A 17752-nucleotide genomic window follows, 5' to 3' on the forward strand; every position below is an offset into this window, starting at 1 on the left:
TGCTATTTTGGAAGTTTGCTTTTCTAATTCATTTCCATAATCCAGAGGTTCTCAAAACTGTGGGTTGTGACCCCCCCAGGGAGTTATGAGGAACTTAAAAGGGGGCTGCAAACCTCCCAGGGGGTACACACAGTGGCGCAGGGAAATGGTGCGTGGCGACAGCACGGAGTGGTGGATGGTGGCAGCAGCTGCTATGTGCAAGTTCCCTGTCCACCACCGCTGCCATCCAGCACTCAGGGCCACGGTATCACAAAGTTCGAGAACCCCTGCCATAAGCCTTAAAGCAGCCTTTTGGGATTTGTCTCCCACCATGAGATGTGGGAACTACTTTTTGGACTAGAGGTCAGTGGTTTTTATGGGGAAAAAACAACTGTAAGGCAGGCGGGGAAGGAGGGAACAGTGTGTCTGAATTTTTTTTGGATCCCCATGTGCTTTAATTTAATAAAGGGGCAAGTTTCCTTAGGTTGGAGGAAAGGCATAGAGGATCAGCTTCTTCTTTACCTTGCTCACTCATTACAGCTTGCATGCAGGCCTGGATTATGACAAGGTGGTGCCCTAAACTAGGTATAGAGGATCAGCTTCTTCTTTACCTTGCTCACTCATTACAGCTTGCATGCAGGCCTGGATTATGACAAGGTGGTGCCCTAAACTAGGGGTTCCCAACCTTTCTATGCTGCGGCCTGGCAAACTGTGGACCAGCAGTGGCCATAACCCAGTAAACTGCGGACCACCATGCAGAGCCCTGTGGCCAGAGTTTCTGGCCGGAACACAGATAAAGATACCTCCACCCCCCCCAGGCAGGGGGGTGGGCCCAAGCCTCAATCGCAGCTACTGTGGGTCTTGCGGAAGGAGTCGCATCCTCTCTGCCTGCCTCTGTGGGGCCGCAGTTTACTGGGCCATGGTCACTTCCGGTCCAGCAGCCAACGCTTAGAGGTCCCTCATAATGTGAGGCCCTAAACTGCAGCTTTCTTAGCTTGTGCCTAAATCTGGCACTGCTTGCGTGGTTTGTGTTTCTTAAATACTGGGGAGGGGGGTGCAAGGGAATAGTTCCTGCAGCAAAATGGAAGAAGCTTTATCATGGGTGTTACTTAAAACACGGCTGAGCAGTAACACAGTAAAGGCAAGAGTCTAGAAGCGCACTCCCTTCTTGAACAGTGGTGGCACTGTGTATCACCAATATGTCCCAGAGACCATGAGGGCAAAGGCCTGGGGCCACTGTCTCCTGCCATATGTCCAGTGCTAATCATTTGTCTTCTGTTGCATGGGTTTTTTCTAGAAGCCTGACAAGCAATTCTGTTTTGTGACACGGCTGAACACACGTCTGTGTTGGTATAGGAGGGGCTGTAGCTGGGCTCTGTGTGGCAGAGGAATTGGGATTGTAGCAGGGGGTGGTAGAGGGATTGGGGCAAAGTGGCAGTGTGAATGGGGAGAGGATACAGTTTATTTCCTGGCTTATGGCATGAATGTCGTTTGGAGTGTGAGAGCTTATATCTGTGAATTCTGTCATCGTGCCCGAGTTCTGACCAGTGAAAAATCCAAAACTCATGGTCATGAGGTGGCTCTTCTTTTAACTAGGGGTCTGGTTTATGCCAGTGGGAAATGATTCTCAGTTTAGGAGCAATGTAACCTGTGGGTATTTCCCCCAAGAGGGGGGTGTTTTTCCTGGGAGGAGGGAAATGGCTGGTTGGCAGATATTTCCACCTAGGAACACTTACTAGCATGAGGCCCTTTGAGAATCTGAGGTTTTTATCTGTAGCCATTGATCCCAAGCATGCTGTAGAAGAAGGCAGGCATGAGCATCAATGAAGGACATATCCTCTGCCTTACTGTCACTTTCTCCGCCCCAAAGTGATGACGAACGATATCGCTACTACAGTCGAGAACGGAGCTATGACTTTGAGCGGGATTACCGTCGCAGCCGAGACCGCAGCCGGGAGCGGGAGGATCGCCATCGTGAGCGCCGGCACCGAGATAAGGAGGAGAGCAGCAAACACAAGTCTTCAAGACGGTAAGAGTCCTCCTTGGTGGAGCTGCTGGGAGCTGATGTTGGCCCAAGATAGGACAGCTAAGGCTTCAGAGCAGACAGGAACTCTATCTGTACTAGCACAGAGATGGACAGTGTCCAGTGCATCGTGCTTCAGAGGAAGGCAGCTCCATCAGTGATGCTCCTGGCCAGAAGCTGGATCTTTCTGTTACGGAGGGAGCTGCTTTGTTTTTGTAGGTTCTTTGTGGGGGCAACTAATGGGATCTCAACACTGTTCCAGATCACACTGTTTGGCCCCCAGCAAGATCTGACCAACAGTGGATTTAGCACCAGAAGACCCTAAGAAAACCTGTAATGCTTTAGCTACCCTAGGAAAGCATAGCTTTGTTCTGCTAGAAGCCTCAGCCCCAAGATTCAGCTTCGTTGTGCAGAAAATGAAGCTGTCTCAGTTCCCAAGTGGGGTGCAATGCAGTGACTACTGAGCCACTGCCCTAGTCGCATGATCAGAGTCCATTCCAAGCTGTCTGTCATTCTGGGCCTAAACCGACAATGCTCTGACACTGATGTCACTAGTTTGAACATCAATATAAATTCCACCAGGATCCATAGTAGACAGATGAGCAGCTAGTTGGGGTAGTTTTACACAGTAAGTGCTATTACAGTGCCTCACCACTAGGTGGCAGGAAGTAGTGAATAATAGCCTACTTGCTTTTGAGCAAATGGCAACCCAAGGATAGGCCACAGACAGGACACATGCACCAGTAGAGTTTTCTTGTTTTGTTTTATTTTACCCTTGATTTCTCCTAGGATAGTTCTGTGCCAGGTTTGGATAAGTATCAGTGCAGGTTATATGTTATACCACCTTTTTTACATGCTGGTATGAAGTCCTTTGTGATGTTGCCCGAGTTGCTTTGTGCTTCAGTTTACCTACTAATACGCTGTAGATGAGGATGCCTTAGATAAAATGTCATTCCTGGAGCAGATCTGGATGTCCATGACTCCTAACTTGATTTAAAGCAAAACTGACAATTTGCTAGTCTTTAATTGATCCTTCCCACAATAGCATATCTCCCAACACATTTACAAACTAGTCAGAGGGGACCAGCAAGCATTGGGGGAGTCCCTGTTCCCTCCCGAGCACTCCCAGGAGTGACAAGAAATAACGGTCACAAGCTGGCAGAGGGTAGATTTAGACTACATATCAGGAGGCGCTACTTCACAGTCAGGGTGGCCAGGATCTGGAACCAACTTCCAAGAGAAGTGGTGCTGGCTCCTACCCTGGGGGTCTTTAAGAGGAGGCTAGATGAACACCTTGCTGGGGTCGTTTGACCCTAGTACTTTTTCCTGCCATGGCAGGGGGTCAGACTTGATGATCTGCTCAGGTCCCTTCCGACCCTACCAACTATGGAACACAAGGCCCAGGCTAGAGTTCAGACACCAATTCAGAATTGATACACTACAAAACTTAGATAACAGGGTGATGGTCATCCTCCTGACAACCTGGGTAGACTTCCAGGGTTTCAGTGCTTCAAACTATTTTCTTATTGGAGGAGGGAGAAGAATATTGTCAGCTTAATATGTAACTGATGCCCTTGCTTGGAGAGTTGGATTGAGAAGGTTCTTAATAGTGTCTGGAGACAGAGGTGACTTCTTATCCTTTAGGATGTGCATTCATTTCTGCCAGGGAGTTCTGACTGCTGTATGCCTGAAGAAGAAGTGATGGAATCACCCAGAAGGGGCAGTGGAAGTAAACTGAAGCTGATAGTTTTTAATAGCAACGCTCGGATGATTTTTATGAATGGGTATTTCTTAGCTTTCATAAAAATGGCTTCCTAGTTCTAGAGAAACACAGTGGCATAATAGAAATACAGGACATCACCTGGTTGTCCAGGCTGTCTGGAATCCACTGAGACTAGGCCAGAAGCTATTCGAGGGAGACGCTGGGGAACTCAGCCACAAAGTGCTGGGCGAAGGAAGCCATGTGGAGATTTTTTCCTTTGGCCCGCTCTAATGGCAAACAAAAGAAATGCTCCTTTTATCCTTCAGCCCAGAATACTTGGACAAGACGTGCCCATTAACCCCCATGGTAGAATTCATGGTGGCTTTTAAAAAGTGGCTCATATTATAATTATTACATTTCAGAGCCTAGTGCTTGAGGTCTCACCTTAGTGCCACTTGTGTTGGGAGGAGGTATGTGCTGCAGTCCCCCAACTGGCTTTCAGTGGGTTGCCCCAGTCCTAGAGAAAATCTGACCTGTTTCTTGGAAAAAGCCCCTTATTTAAGTTTCCCAAGTATTTAAGAGAAAGGGTAGTCAGATAGTACAAGCTAGAAGGAGTGGGTCCTAGTTCTGGCCATTAATGGTCAGTTCCAGTATGGACAGTACCTCGCCTGTGAGTTGTTTGGCAGGCTCTTGTCAGTGTCTAGGAAATGCTTTAAGATGCTCAGAGTGGTAGTATTTGGCCATTAACATGCCAAGAATATTTGTTTGGCTTATGATTATCCCATTAGTGAAAAAGAAGGTTAGAAACAGATTTACAGCCTGTGGGTTTTCATCCAGGGCTTTAGCAGCTTGGCAAGATGAGCACCTGGGCTGCTAGCCTAGGATGTCAGTTGTAATAAGACATGCATGTCACACCTCATAAACAAATGTTTAAATCTCATTTGCCTTCTCCCACAACTACAATCCTACTGCATTTTGACCCTCACCCAGTAAATCCAAAGAGTTCAATTTGGGCACGTCTGCACCACCAGTCCTGGACCGGGACCGCCACAGTAAAGTATGCCATGCCCACCTAGCCACGACTTCTTGTTTTCGGAAGCAGTGCATATTTCAGTAGTGCTGGACAGATGCCAGCAAGCACATCCCCTCCAGGAGCCTGGCTTGCCTCCTGCCATTAAGGCAGCTACGTTACATCCATTTCAGGAGGTGGCACATTTGGAGTGGGTGTCTCACTTCCCTGTGGTGGTCCTTGTGCTGAGAGAGATGTTTCCATTGTGTTCTGTATTTCAAATCTGCCTATAGAGACACTTGAAGTAGGAAAGAACCACCCAACCCTATTTCCTGCAGACTAAGAGCCCAGGGAGGCAAAGTTCAATCCTGGTACAAAGCCAGGTTTCCCTCCTTAGTAGGCTGAGGTAGAAATGGGACCTTTCATCTCTAGGAAGCCAATGCTTCTGGGCAGCTGGATTAGTTTCTTCCTTTTCAGTCTGAGATAAAATATCATAGGTAGACTTTTCCAAGGGGTCTTAAACCTTTAACTTTGCAGACTGACCACTAAGCAGAAGTAGTGCACAGTATGCACTCTCTCTGCTTCCAGTAATTACTGCCAGCTCCAGCAGGAGGAGGGAAGCCAAATTAGTCCTAAAGGAAACTTCTATAAACCATTCCTTCTTCAGTCTCCCTCAAACACGTGGTACCTGCCCGTTATGTGATGGTGCAGTGTGGCATGATAGATGCATTGTTACACATATAGGGTGATCTGCATAACCTACCCCCAGTTCTGACACTCATGAGTAATGAGACCACCCCAAGCAAGGGGTGGGAGAAGTTTGGTCACATGGTGAAGAGGGGGTGTACAATTTCTTTCCTGTTTTATTCCAGATTTCACACAGGGCACCCATACTGGCACCTCTGGATTTTATTTTAATCTTCTTCTGTGGCAATCAAGTGTGCTGACACTTGTCTCTGGTTTCTTTACCCTCCCCTTTTTTTTCACTCCCACTACAGTAAGCAGCATGAAAGTGAAGAGGGTGAAAGTCACCGGCGCCACAAGCACAAAAAGAACAAGCGTAGCAAAGAGGAGAAGGAGACCAGTGAAGATGGTGTCCCAGAGGGGGACGAACAGGATGCCAAGGAGTAGAAGACCCACGGCCGGCCGTCGGGAGGGACTTGCTCCTCTGTCACCAATGCGGCGTCTGCATTGTTTTTTTTACTATATTCCGAGGGAAGCAGAGAGGACTCTGGCCAGCTATTGAAGCATGTCATGACAACTCGAGCCTACGGGATGCACATGCAGTTAGACTTTTTTGATATGGGACAAAAGTACGGCAGTAATAGCATACGAAGCACTGAGCTACTCTACTTGTCAATGTTCTTTCATCGTATCAGATCCTATGGTTTCTGATGGAAGATGGCTTCAGCTGAAACTAACGCATTTATGTGATAGGCTTTTTTCTTTTCTTGCAACCATCGTTCCTTTTTTTAAGAAGTAGGACAGTAACTGCAACTTGAAACTTCTTGTCCAAAGAAAAGTGTGATTTTAGGTCCTCTTGAGAGTCAGCTTAGAGTCTGACTTCTATTAGTAAAGTCCCATCCCCCGAGTCAATTTCTTTATAGCTACTAAAGTATCTATAATTTCTTTGTGGCAGGATTGGCAGCATGCGGGGAGGAACTACTTCATTGGTTGGTTAGTTTGAACCTGCTTTGGTCTAATGGCTCTTAAAAGCTGTTAGGTGTGTTTACAAAGGGCATTCAAAGACTTCAAATCCAGCTTCTTTTTTTTGTTTTTTTTTGGGGGGGGGGTTTTTTAAAGTCCATTGCAAGCCTAGTTCTACCATGTCACACCTGTAAATGGGAAGTCCCATTCTGTGGAAGACTGTAGTGACAGCATGAGTTTCTTTTTGATTAGAATTGGTTAACTTTACCTCTTTTTTTTGTGGGGGGTGGTGGGAGGGGTAACAATTTAAGATGACTTATCTAGCACGTTAGGGAACATGAAGCCTCATCCAGCAGTCTGCCATTGTTGGATTGGCTTACATATATTCAGACATCACCAACACTCCTGTGCAATGTATCTTCCCCCTCCTCCCCGCACCATAGATTTCAGAATAAATGCAGTCAAATTCCACATTTGGTTTTGATTTAGTTTTTTGGGGGTCTTTTTAAATAGAAAAAATTTTCAGTGGAAAAGGGGTGGGACTCTGGGGTTTTTTGGTACATCTTATTAAACAGAACACTGCACTTCTGTTTGTGTGAATTGCAGGCATTTCATTTTTAAGTACCTTCCATTTGTATTAACTGTTATTTAAGAGTGTCTACAATCCCTTCCTCAAAATAAGCTAGTTCTGAAATTTTACCTTTTTTTTTTTTTATCGTATTCATGCAAGTCTGAGTATTGTGCAAAGCTTACAACCTTTGAAACGTGAGCCAGTAGAGCATTGTGATATTGGTTTATATACTATGACCATGCATTTGATGGGTCAATAAGTACAAAACCTACAAGGAGGAGAATAAAGCAATTTTTTGGTAAATGTGACCTTTTAAAACTTTCTTAAATATATTCTCATTGTCTTGAAGCAGCAGAGGCCTGTATGCAATGAATTCTGAGACCACGGTCCAAGGGGAAAGGCTAAAACCACATTTCACTGTTTTATTTTGTTGTTTCACCCTTTTAAGTGCCCTATGCAGCCATTTCTCAACTTTAACAGACCAATTTGTTTGATATTTTTACCAGGAGCCAGACCATGGCAATAGTGACCAGCTGTTCTGATGATGTCTGCAAAGATTTGGCATCTGTTCAGTTAAGGTAATAGGGCCATAAATATTATTGCAATTGGCTCCTCTGGCAAGGCAGGCCAGGACATGGCTGAGAAGGAATGTAGGGAAAGACTTTTTCAGTAGCATTATTCCTGACTAAAATCGTTTTCCAGCCATGTTCGTTTGGCAGCTGTTTGTGAGCCCAAGAGGAATTTGCTTTTGGAACATGGAATTAAAAAAAAAAACAAAAAAGTGGGGATGGAGGGCAAGTTTAGAAGGATCAAAGAAGGATTCAAAATGTCTTGCATTCATTGAAGTTTGTATTATCTGGGAATACCTGAAAACCATGTCTTAGCAACCAGTGCTGCATACCTGATAGTGTGTACCCTTCAGTTCTCAGATCTCAGCAGGGGGGAATTCCAAGTTGCTTGCTCCCTCAACAACTTTGATATTTTACAGCTCTGTTTGATTGTTTCTCATAATACTGTATCTGACAGACAGGACAGGTGAGTGCTATGCCATGGCTCAAGATCCCAGGCCTCATCCTTGCATTCACCAGTGGTAATAAGGCTGGAATCTTACCCTTGTTTCAGAATCTTCCTTTAGCTGTCATCACACCCTCCTGTCCCTGCATTCAGACTGTGCAGTGACTCTTTGGGGATGAATGGGCTGCTGTGTGATTTTTTTACAGGGGTCTGGCCCACTTTCCCCTCACCTTCCTGCAGGTGCAGGTCATGTCTGTGCACATACTGAATTCCTTCTCCACACACCTGCTTCATCATGGTTACTTAGTATACAGGGAAAGAGATATGAAATCTTGTTACAGCACCAGTCTTCACACTCCTGTATCTGTTGATCTTTCCTGCCTGCTTCTAGCTGTTACTATTAGTGGATCTACAGTATCGGTTGGCAATGAGAGGCAGAGGCTTAGATTTGTCTTATCTGTAATAACTTGGCAATGGGGAAGGAAACTCTGGCTTATAGCTAGAGGATATTTTACTGGAGAAATGTTTTTGCTACAAGTGAGCTATTTGTTCAGAAGCAGTTTGCACCTGTTTTTGCAAACATTTTCTAGAAATTTTCAGCGCTTTGACCAGCTTTAGCTGGATGCAGTCCCGGTGCCAAGGACAATCCCATTGTGAAACTGGTAGAAGGCAATTGTTGGGTCCACTATATACAACTAGGGGTATAGCACATACAGGGCTAAGTACATACCATAAACAAAAGGATGAGTTTAACACTTATACAAATTGGATACTTATGCAAATTCTTATAGATTTATAGATGGTTGGGTTGGAAGGGACCTTATCAGATGAAATCGAGTCCAACCCCCTGCCCTGAGCAGGAAAGAGCACTGGGGTCAGACAGCCTCAGCCAGGTGCATGTCTAACCTCCTCTTGAAGACCCCCAAGTTAGGGGAGAGCACCACCTCCCTTGGAAGCCCATTCCAGATTCTGGCAACCCTTACCATAAAGAGATTCTTCCTAATGTCTAACCTAAGTCTGCTGTCCATCAGTTTGTGACTGTTGTTCCTAGTTACTCAAAGGGGTGCCCTGGTAAACAGAGCATCTCCTATTCCTTGCTCTTCTCCCTGATGAATTTGTAGGCAGCCACAAAATCACCTCTTAGCCTTCTCTTGTGGAGGCTGAAGAGAGCCAGGGCCCTCCATCTCTCCTCATAGGGCCTTGCCTGCAGGTCCCTAACCATACAAGTGTCCCTCCTCTGGACCCTCTTAAGGTTGTCCACATCCCTCTTGAAGTGCAACGCCCAAAACTGAATGCAGTACTCCAACTGTGGCCTGACCAATGCTGCATAGATTGGAAATATCACCTCCCTGAACCTGTGCGTCATGCACCTGCTATTGCATGATAAAGTGCAGTTAGCTTTACTGATTGCTTTGTCACATGAACATGAGTTGTCAATCTTGGTGTCAACAATGAGATCCTTTTGTGGTGCTGAGAAGGTCAGCCCCTAGCCTGTACGCATGCTGGTGATTCCCTCTCCCTAGGTGTAGCACCTTGTACTTGTCCTTGTTGAACTGCATCCTGTTCTGTTCTGCTCACTTTTCCTACCTGTCCAGGTCCACTTGGATTCCTTCCCTACCCTCTAGTGTGTTAACTTTACCCCATAATTTAATATCATCTGCAAATTTGGACAGAGTGCTTCCCACGCCCTCATCAAAGTCACTGATGAAGACCTTGAACAGCACAGGTCCAAGGACCAAGCCTTGTGGGACTCCACTGCCCAGATCTTTCCAAGTCAATACCAACCTATCCACCAACACTCTCTGGGTGTGACCCCCTAAGCCCATTTGCCACCCACCTGACAGTGTAATCATCTGCATCACAGCCACTCAGTTTCTCTGTGAGAATAGGATACTAGTCATAGTAAAATGCAGAAGTTTGATTCTGGGTATGCAAAGAGCTAGGAAAGGCTTACAGCAATGGTGCCCAACCTTTTCAGGCTAAATGAGTAGTGCCAGATTAATCCATGGGCTGGATCTGGTCCAGGGGTCTCATCTGGTGTGCAGTGCTGGACCAGCTAGGGCTCAGTGCAGCTGTACATGAATAACCTGGCTGGGGCCTGATGTCATGCAGCTGCATCAGACCCTGGTTCAAACCAGTTCCATGGGAACAGGGCCCAATCCCTAAGTATTGAGGCAGTCCAGCCAGGGCTGATCCAATCACCATAATTTGGCAGCAGGTGAACAGTAACAGTGGTAATAGCCACTGCCAAACTTCCAAATCTGTGGAAGGATTATGTGACTTTACAGGCCACCGGCTAGATTTTATGATTTTGCAGGCCATATCTGGCCCATAGGCCAGAGGTTGATAGCCCCTGTGGGACAGGTCCCTTGTGACTCGCATTTCCCTGTTTGCAGCATGAGACCTATAACCTAAGGCTGGTGGAGTTGACCTATATGAGATGCTTTGATATCCTTAGAGGATGATACCACAGCAGTGAATGGCTAAAGGTGCTGATTAGGGAGTGTTTCTAAGACAGCTGCATTGCACTAATCGTTACAAAAGGCTGAAGTAAATAAAGCAGCAGGTTCAACCCGTCTTCAGCTAGTTCAACTCCTTACAGGAGAGAAACCAGGTTTTCCTCTTGCTGGTAGTATAGGACATTCCTGTCTGGGTCTGGCAATGGTGGACTATTTTGGACTGATGAACAGAACACACGCAGGCCAGCTGTCTCTGCTAGTCATATTAAAATAATTTATAAAGGCATCCAAACAATTCAACACTTAAACAAGATTCAGCAAATCCTTGTGATGCAAACAATATGTAGTTGCTTAGATTTTTTGGTGATGCTAAAGGCACCTTGAAACGAGATGGAGCAATAGTAAAACCATGCTGCCTTTTTACAGCATCCCCTTCATTTAAAAATACATCCAACTGCCCTCTGCATTGCTGCTTACAAGGCAAAAAAATGTTGCAACAACAGGAGATTATTTTCAGCAATAAATGCCCACCTTTTAAGTACCCAGCCAATAGATATTTGGACTATCTAGTGCTCCCTGCAGAACTTGCTTTAAGTAACTTTTGTACGGAAGAGACAAAAATTAAGTTCTGCGTTTTCTTCACTTCAGAGGGAGGCTGATTGATTTGTTTTACCACAAACACCTGGCTGACTTCTGAATTATTTTAATCTTGCAATTGCTGAAGAATGTCAGGAATCAGTGTCTAAAGGTCCAGCTAGTCTAAGAAAACTCCTGTAGTCCAAATCCATAGGAATGGATATTGGCTAAACCAGTGATTCTCAACCAGGGTGCCAAGGCACCTAGGGTGTGCTATGAGATCCTTTGAAAGGTGCTACAGAAAGCGTGAAGAGATAAGCAGACAATGGCAGGCTCCGGCTCTCTTTGCCTAGCCATTCCCCTGCCTCCACTGGCCCAGCCCCTCTGCAAGGAGGTAAGTGCTATAATTTAGTTTTTGAAACGGGGTGCTGCTCAATTTGCAAAAGTAATGGAGGGGAACCTTAAGTCTAAAGAGGCTGAGAACTGCTGAGCTAAACAATGTTTCATGAGCACTAGAACCTAAACTATTTGTTTTGAAAAGGCTTTGATAAGAGTCCTTACATACAGCTTGTAGCTAACAGCCATAAGACAGCAAAGTCACATTGTGTGTAAACCATTCACAATTTACAGCAGAACAGAGTTCTGTTCCTTGCTAATAGCAAACTGAAAAGTTCATCCCGCACTGCTCTTATTTTACAGAATGGACCCCTCTAGTCCGCTGCACTTAAAGAACTGGACAAGGAAATTGAGTTGTTCTGCTTTCTGCTATAGCCCAAGCCACTCCTGACAGCTAGAGAAATCATAACATGTCTTGTTTTAAATTGAGCCTGATGTAAGAGACCCTCAGTCATTTTTACTAATGATTAAGCTTCCATAGAAAAATGAGAAATTCCTATATATCCTGAATGTTTCAAATAGTCTATTATTAACGTGTCATAGCCAGAATAAAGCCTTGGCTTTCTACCTTGTGTTTTATAATTCTGCTTTATAGTGCATCAATCTGCCCAAACCAGCTCCTCTGTCATTTTGGAAGTAGGTTTTTCAGCATTCACTGGGTAAAAGTGTAGCTGGAGATGCTGGTACAAAGTGTGAGCATGCTCTACTTGACTCAGGGAAAATGAGTTGAATAGGAGAGGCAGCTAACCATCTCCTTCAGCCTACTGGGAAACTAAGGTCAAGGAACACAATTACCTCCTCAGGGCAGATGTTTCTTGGGAGCAAACTGGTCCATTTAATGTAGACAGCCGTGTATCTACATGACCAATCCTGGTGGGTTCATTAGTCACTATCAAGGAGAGAGAAGTTGCAGGAGTTCTTGAATTTGAATCCCTTCAGCTGACACTAGGATGGGGATTTTCACACAAGTCAATGCAGTATGTTAGGGTGGCTCAGTAATTCAATTTACCTAGCACCAGAAGGGTTATATCTTACTAACTCATGTGCTAGAAATGTGAACACCATTAGCTATGAACCATTTCATTGGTCCATGTCCTTATTTTTATTAGCAACTTTTAAAAACAAAGACAATGACTTGAATAAAGTGTCCAAGAATGCCAGCCAGCCAGCAAATGTTAGCTTGCTAGGTTACTTGATTTTTCTTATGGACACTAGTTTGACCAGGAATTAAAACATCACCTGAAAAAAGTTGACAACTATAGCTCAAGACGCAGATGGACAATTCCTCTTGGATCGTGGGAAAAATAACTGTCCCTACAATTATGATGAGTTCTAATCAGTACAAGAAGCTAGTGAAGATACAGCTCCAAGCTGCTAGCATATTGTACCTTAAAAAAAATCAGATGCATCCACAAGTTGCATTAACTTTCTGAACGGTATGGAAATGTTTTCTTCAAAGAGGAAGTGAAAGTCTAGTGCACACCGTGCCAGGAGTTCGTGGTTTCCTTAGTAAGTGTCACATGATGGGCTGTCAGATCAAGCAAACTAGCATCAGAGGGGCTCACAGATTTCGTGAATACACATTTTTGTTTTGGTGTTTACACAAGACTTCCAGGCCAGGACACCACAGTAAGAATGACTTTGTTCCTTTGTTCTTTCAGCATGGGGATCAGCTCTGAATTGCTCATTCCTATGGCAGGTACTGCATTTACTGCCACAATTTCATCTCCACACCTAGGCAGAAAAGAGAAGGCACTGCTGTCAGGATGCAACTTGTCTAGTTCATTACTTGTAGCTCTACAGTGCCTACAAACCTCAAGTGAGACACGGGTCTCTTTCTTAGTGTGAGGCACTGTAGGCAGCGGTAGTCCCTTTCACACCAGAAAAAGGTTGAAGGAAGGAAATAACATGCAAGCAGAATGAACAATGTGATTGGTCTACAAGTCTCATACTACTGCAACTACTTTTTTCTTGTCTAAACATACAGGGGTAAAGGGGACATGGGAAAAAGAGAAGGGACATGCAGGATACTGGAAGCAAGTGAGGAAAGGCGTAGTTGAGAGTTCAAGCAAGCAGCCATTCAGCTGAGGGGGAGACAGACTGGAGCATTGGCAGCGATGGATTCAGTCTGTCAAGTCCCTTCTGCAACTGTTTCTCTAGCAATAGCAGAGGTGAAGTGCTAGTTTCAACACAACTTGGGTTTGAATCTGCCTCAGCTGCCAGGATGGGACACACCCAAACTGTTTAACAGCATGGGGAGTAACTGCCTTGGCAGCAGCACTGCTGAGAAACCCAATGTGAGTCAGCAACAGACTGCTGCAGGCAGAAAAGCAAATGCAACTTAGTATTAACAGAAGTGTTGCAGGCAAAACATGGGAGGGGATTAGGACTCCCCTAGTCAGTGCTGGCTGGGTCTTGGCTCACCTGTTCTGTCCTGTTTGGGACACTACTTTAAGAAGGATGTAGAGAAACAGGAGAGGATTCAGAGGCAAGCAATGGAAGTGGAAAGGGGATAGGAATGCAAGGCAGATAAGGAAAGATTGCAGGAGCTGGGTTGGGTGCACTTAGGTTGGACAAAAGCAGAGTAAGGGGACAGTTCTCTAATATTTGAAAGGCTGCCAAAAAAAGAACAGGAAGAAAAATAGTCCTGTCAGTAAAGCAGATTCAGATTAAACCTCAGGAAAAAAAAAAGACTTCCTAACTGGAGAGTAATGGAACAAACTGCCTAGACAGGTTGTAGAGTCTTCCTTGTTAGGAGGTTGGGGGTTTTCTTGAAGAGGCTGGATATCACCGTATGCAGAAGCTGGATATGCATCTGCCTGGGATGGTTTGGAAATAATCACTTCACCATGCCTTCCAGCCCTACGTTTCCAAAGAGTGTGAAGGCCCTTATGAGCTATGGAGTAGGCAGAGTACAGAATAGCCTACAGCAAAAGCATCTTTCAGGAAAATGAATTCCTCCTAGCTTGCCTGAGAAGGAATGAGCTAAGGCACAGCATCAGTTCCTTGACAACTGTTTGGAAATTTGTCTTCTAGGGAACAGAGCCAGGTCCCCATCCTTACACTATCCTTAGCAGGGACGCTGAAAGGGCAACACTGACCTCTGCATTATTGTAAGTGGAGTGGAAGATTCTGCAAAGAAGCTTTACAGGAAAAGATGGTCATAGGTCACTCTTCCCATTTCCCACTCGGTGCACTAACTTTGTCGTCTAGACAAGCCAAAAGCTGCTACACCCCTCTTGCAAGTACTCTGGCACAGAGGTCTCATCACTGGGAACCTTCTTGGGAGAGAAGGATGTTCAGGGTGACCCTGCTCCATCCTGTTATTCCTCATTATAAGTTTTAACACTCCTCAGAGTATCTTAACTCATTCTCTCCCATGTGGTAGCTACATCCTTGCAGAGATGAAGCGTCAAATCTACTAATGACAAGGCACTGAAAAGTCTGATTTTTATGCTTCAGAGCACTAAGAGCTGGGAGTGAAAGGTACTTGGATAAGTCCCTATATTTTGTTCTGGCTCATTTGAATTAGATAAAAAGCAAGATACCTCAAAAAAAATCAAATCAAAACACTATGTGCTGCAAAGCTCAGTGCCTCTGAACTGGATACCAGTAATTAAAGAGAGAACCATACATACTTCAGTCTCCTGTCTCGGAAAGCAGGCGTTCCAGGCACAATGGTTTTAATGAAGAACGGCTGGCTTCCTTTGCTTTCTTCAAAGCCTCCAACAATGCTGAATCCCCAGCTTTCTGAATTACTCTTACGCAGGATAATATCTTGACAACAGTGGAGGTTACTGGAAAGAGAAGCAGAGAGTGGCTTTCTCAGTTTCCACACATAATTGCAATAGATCTATCCAGATTACCTGTATGTGGGGGAATGGGCAATATACCACAGTTTGTGAAGGGAAGGAAGCCAAGTGGGGGGGTGGGGAGAGGGGTCAAGGTTGTCAATGGGGGGTTGCCTTAAAGAATCATTCAAAAAAAAAAAAAAAAAATGAAAGGATTGTAAACACAATTGCTGCAGCCCCTGCGGTTAACCTGGAATCACATTTCTGCTTTTGTATTGTCACTACTTGGTACAATGGCTGCATTCAGGCACCAGGTCTCACTGATGAAAAGTAAACGTTGAATTAGGTAAGGCAACCAGCCTTCAATCAAAACAACTGAATCCATCAGGGTTTGCTCAAAGGGTTTGTTCATGAAAAACATCTCTTGTTGTACTCTGTGCTTTTTGGAATGTTATAATCCCGTGACAAAGAGAGAGAGATTGTTTATAAGACAGTAGATCCAAAACAGCATGGCGGATCTCTCTCAACATCTAGAAGGCTTAAAAATCTTGAGCGTGTTACTGTAATGCAATGCTCAGCCTGCTAGTTGAAGAAGGTGGGGAGGGAGTGAAACGTGTAATTGTCCACGTCACCTGCCTCTCCCGGTGCCCAGCGTTAGTGCGGGCAGCTTGCTGTTGGCTTGCCATGAGGCAGCACCTTCCCTTCTTCCTCCTCCCCCTCTTCCCAGCACCAATGCCACCAGGCTAAGTGTTCCCACCAGCCATGGCTTGATGCTGCAGGAGGAAACCAGTGGGGTGGTGTAGTGCAATGCTCCCAGGCCATGCAGCAGTGGAGCCATCAGCACCCCATCGAGTCAGGCAGAGCCAGTGCTAGATCCTCCTGTGCAGCACCCTCCGCATCCTGTGCCACCTTACACGGTTTTTCTTCCACTTGTGCTGGGCCACACACTGCCCACCCCATAGCAGCATCCTGGTGACCTGGCTCCAGCTTTCCATACCTCTCCTCTCCCTCAAACTGTTGCCATCTTCAGCTGTGGACAGAAACACCACAGGGGGAGGGGCTACTGCATCCTGGGATACTGAAGGACTTCAGCTTGGGTGATGCAGCTGTGGGGAGTGGCCACACGGTAATGGAAGAGGAGCAAGGTTGTGCAGATCACCTTGGAGTGGTGTAGCTTTGAGCCATACAACAAATGCTTTAAGCCACTTAAAAGTGTTTGTGTAGCAAATCCATGGGTTAAGAGCTCCAGGAGCCTAAAATTACTGTGTAACAAGGCTCATAGTCAGCAGTGCTAGTCTGAAGTCAGGCAGGAAGCAGGACAGTGTCATAGCACCTGACGAAGTAGACTGGCATCTACAAAAGCTTATGCATTTTTTATCGAGTTGGGCCCTAAGGTTTCACCCTGTCCTGGCTTCTGCTGTGCTTATAAAGTAAATATTCACACTAACATGTAACTGCTGCAACCAGACCCAGCTCTAGTTTTCTAAGAAAAGTACTCCAACTGGTTTTGGTACCTCCATAGTTATGTTGTGCTGTTTTGGGTGAGCAAGATAATTTACAGCAGAAGAGCTGAAAATGAAGTACAACTGATAATAGACAGCAACATACAGCTACACCATAGCCAAAGATAGTGAATGTGCTAGGCACAATTTAAGCCTGAGCTTCATATGGAAGGTACAGTTCTTATGTGGTAGTGGGCTCTTTAATGTGCATTAGCTTAATTTTAATGTATATTAAAGTCACTAAAAACGCACACTTTAGTTAGTGCACATTAAAATAGGCTAATGTGCATTAAGCATCACTTAAACCATGCTCTTTAGTTAATAGACATTTTTCTAGTACTTCAGGGTGCCTGTAGACGTGTTGGAAGGTTGCTCCAATGCACTGTAATAACAATTAATTGGGCATTTATACACATACCTTTTTGTCCCACGACATGCCAAAGATCTGTCACTTCACGCGAGCTGCATGTGAACTGATGCACACCTTCCTGCGCCACATGCAGTTGTATGAGTGGTGAAAAAAGCACACACAAAATGGTGCGGTGCGCTTTTCAACCAAAGCACCTCCGATGTATTTTAGTTCAAAAGCGCACCATTGCCATTTTCTCAGTGCTGACACACAATTTGCCACTTATACAACTGCAAGCGTTGCAGCACCTGGCGCTGCAGTGCTTACATGTATAAAAATGCCCGCTGGGTCTGCTGGAGTGCAGTAAATAGCACATCTTGTGCACCAGCATCCCCACACTTCAATATGGCAGTGGGGGTGCTTTAACAAAAGCTTTTTGAATGAGCTTAGTTCAAGCACCCTTGCTGCCACTTTGAAGCACAGGGACACTAATACATGAAACTGCGGCACTTTAACTTGAGTGGCTCTCTAAGCTACTCTAATTAAAGCACCCTGCCCCCTACCCCTGAAGCATGTGTAAAACTGCCCTCATAATGAAGGTACTAGATTTAATGGACATTAATTGAAGTGCATTAATGCACATGTAGAGGTGCCCACTGACTGCAAGTTGTTACATCTACTAATCCTAGTATATACCAAAGGCCAGTCAGTTCTCTATAGCAAGCAGTTTTGCC

At 45.2% G+C, this 17752-nt stretch overlaps 2 protein-coding genes across 4 annotated transcripts in view; one reads left to right on the forward strand and one right to left on the reverse strand.

Annotated features, from left to right (window-relative positions):
- LOC102559698 (pre-mRNA 3'-end-processing factor FIP1) overlaps positions 1-7234 on the forward strand; it is a 44393-nt gene extending 37159 nt beyond the window's left edge. For all 3 annotated transcript variants that reach the window (XM_059732798.1, XM_006263655.4, XM_059732799.1), the window contains 2 exons: positions 1850-2008; positions 5712-7234. In XM_059732798.1, coding sequence (XP_059588781.1) covers positions 1850-2008; positions 5712-5844 — 292 coding nt within the window. In that variant the 3' untranslated portion in view covers positions 5845-7234. The remainder of the gene's footprint in view (positions 1-1849; positions 2009-5711) is intronic.
- A 3422-nt stretch (positions 7235-10656) lies between these two features.
- Positions 10657-17752, reverse strand: part of LOC102564606 (ligand of Numb protein X 2) — a 43632-nt gene continuing 36536 nt past the window's right edge. Inside the window, exons 9-10 of the mRNA XM_019487843.2 lie at positions 15015-15173; positions 10657-13110 (exon numbers count right to left, since the gene is read on the reverse strand). Of these exons, the coding sequence (XP_019343388.1) occupies positions 12975-13110; positions 15015-15173 (295 nt within the window). The 3' untranslated portion in view covers positions 10657-12974. The remainder of the gene's footprint in view (positions 13111-15014; positions 15174-17752) is intronic.

This window comes from Alligator mississippiensis, chromosome 8, assembly GCF_030867095.1.
Source record: "Alligator mississippiensis isolate rAllMis1 chromosome 8, rAllMis1, whole genome shotgun sequence".
Taxonomy (NCBI): domain Eukaryota; kingdom Metazoa; phylum Chordata; order Crocodylia; family Alligatoridae; genus Alligator; species Alligator mississippiensis.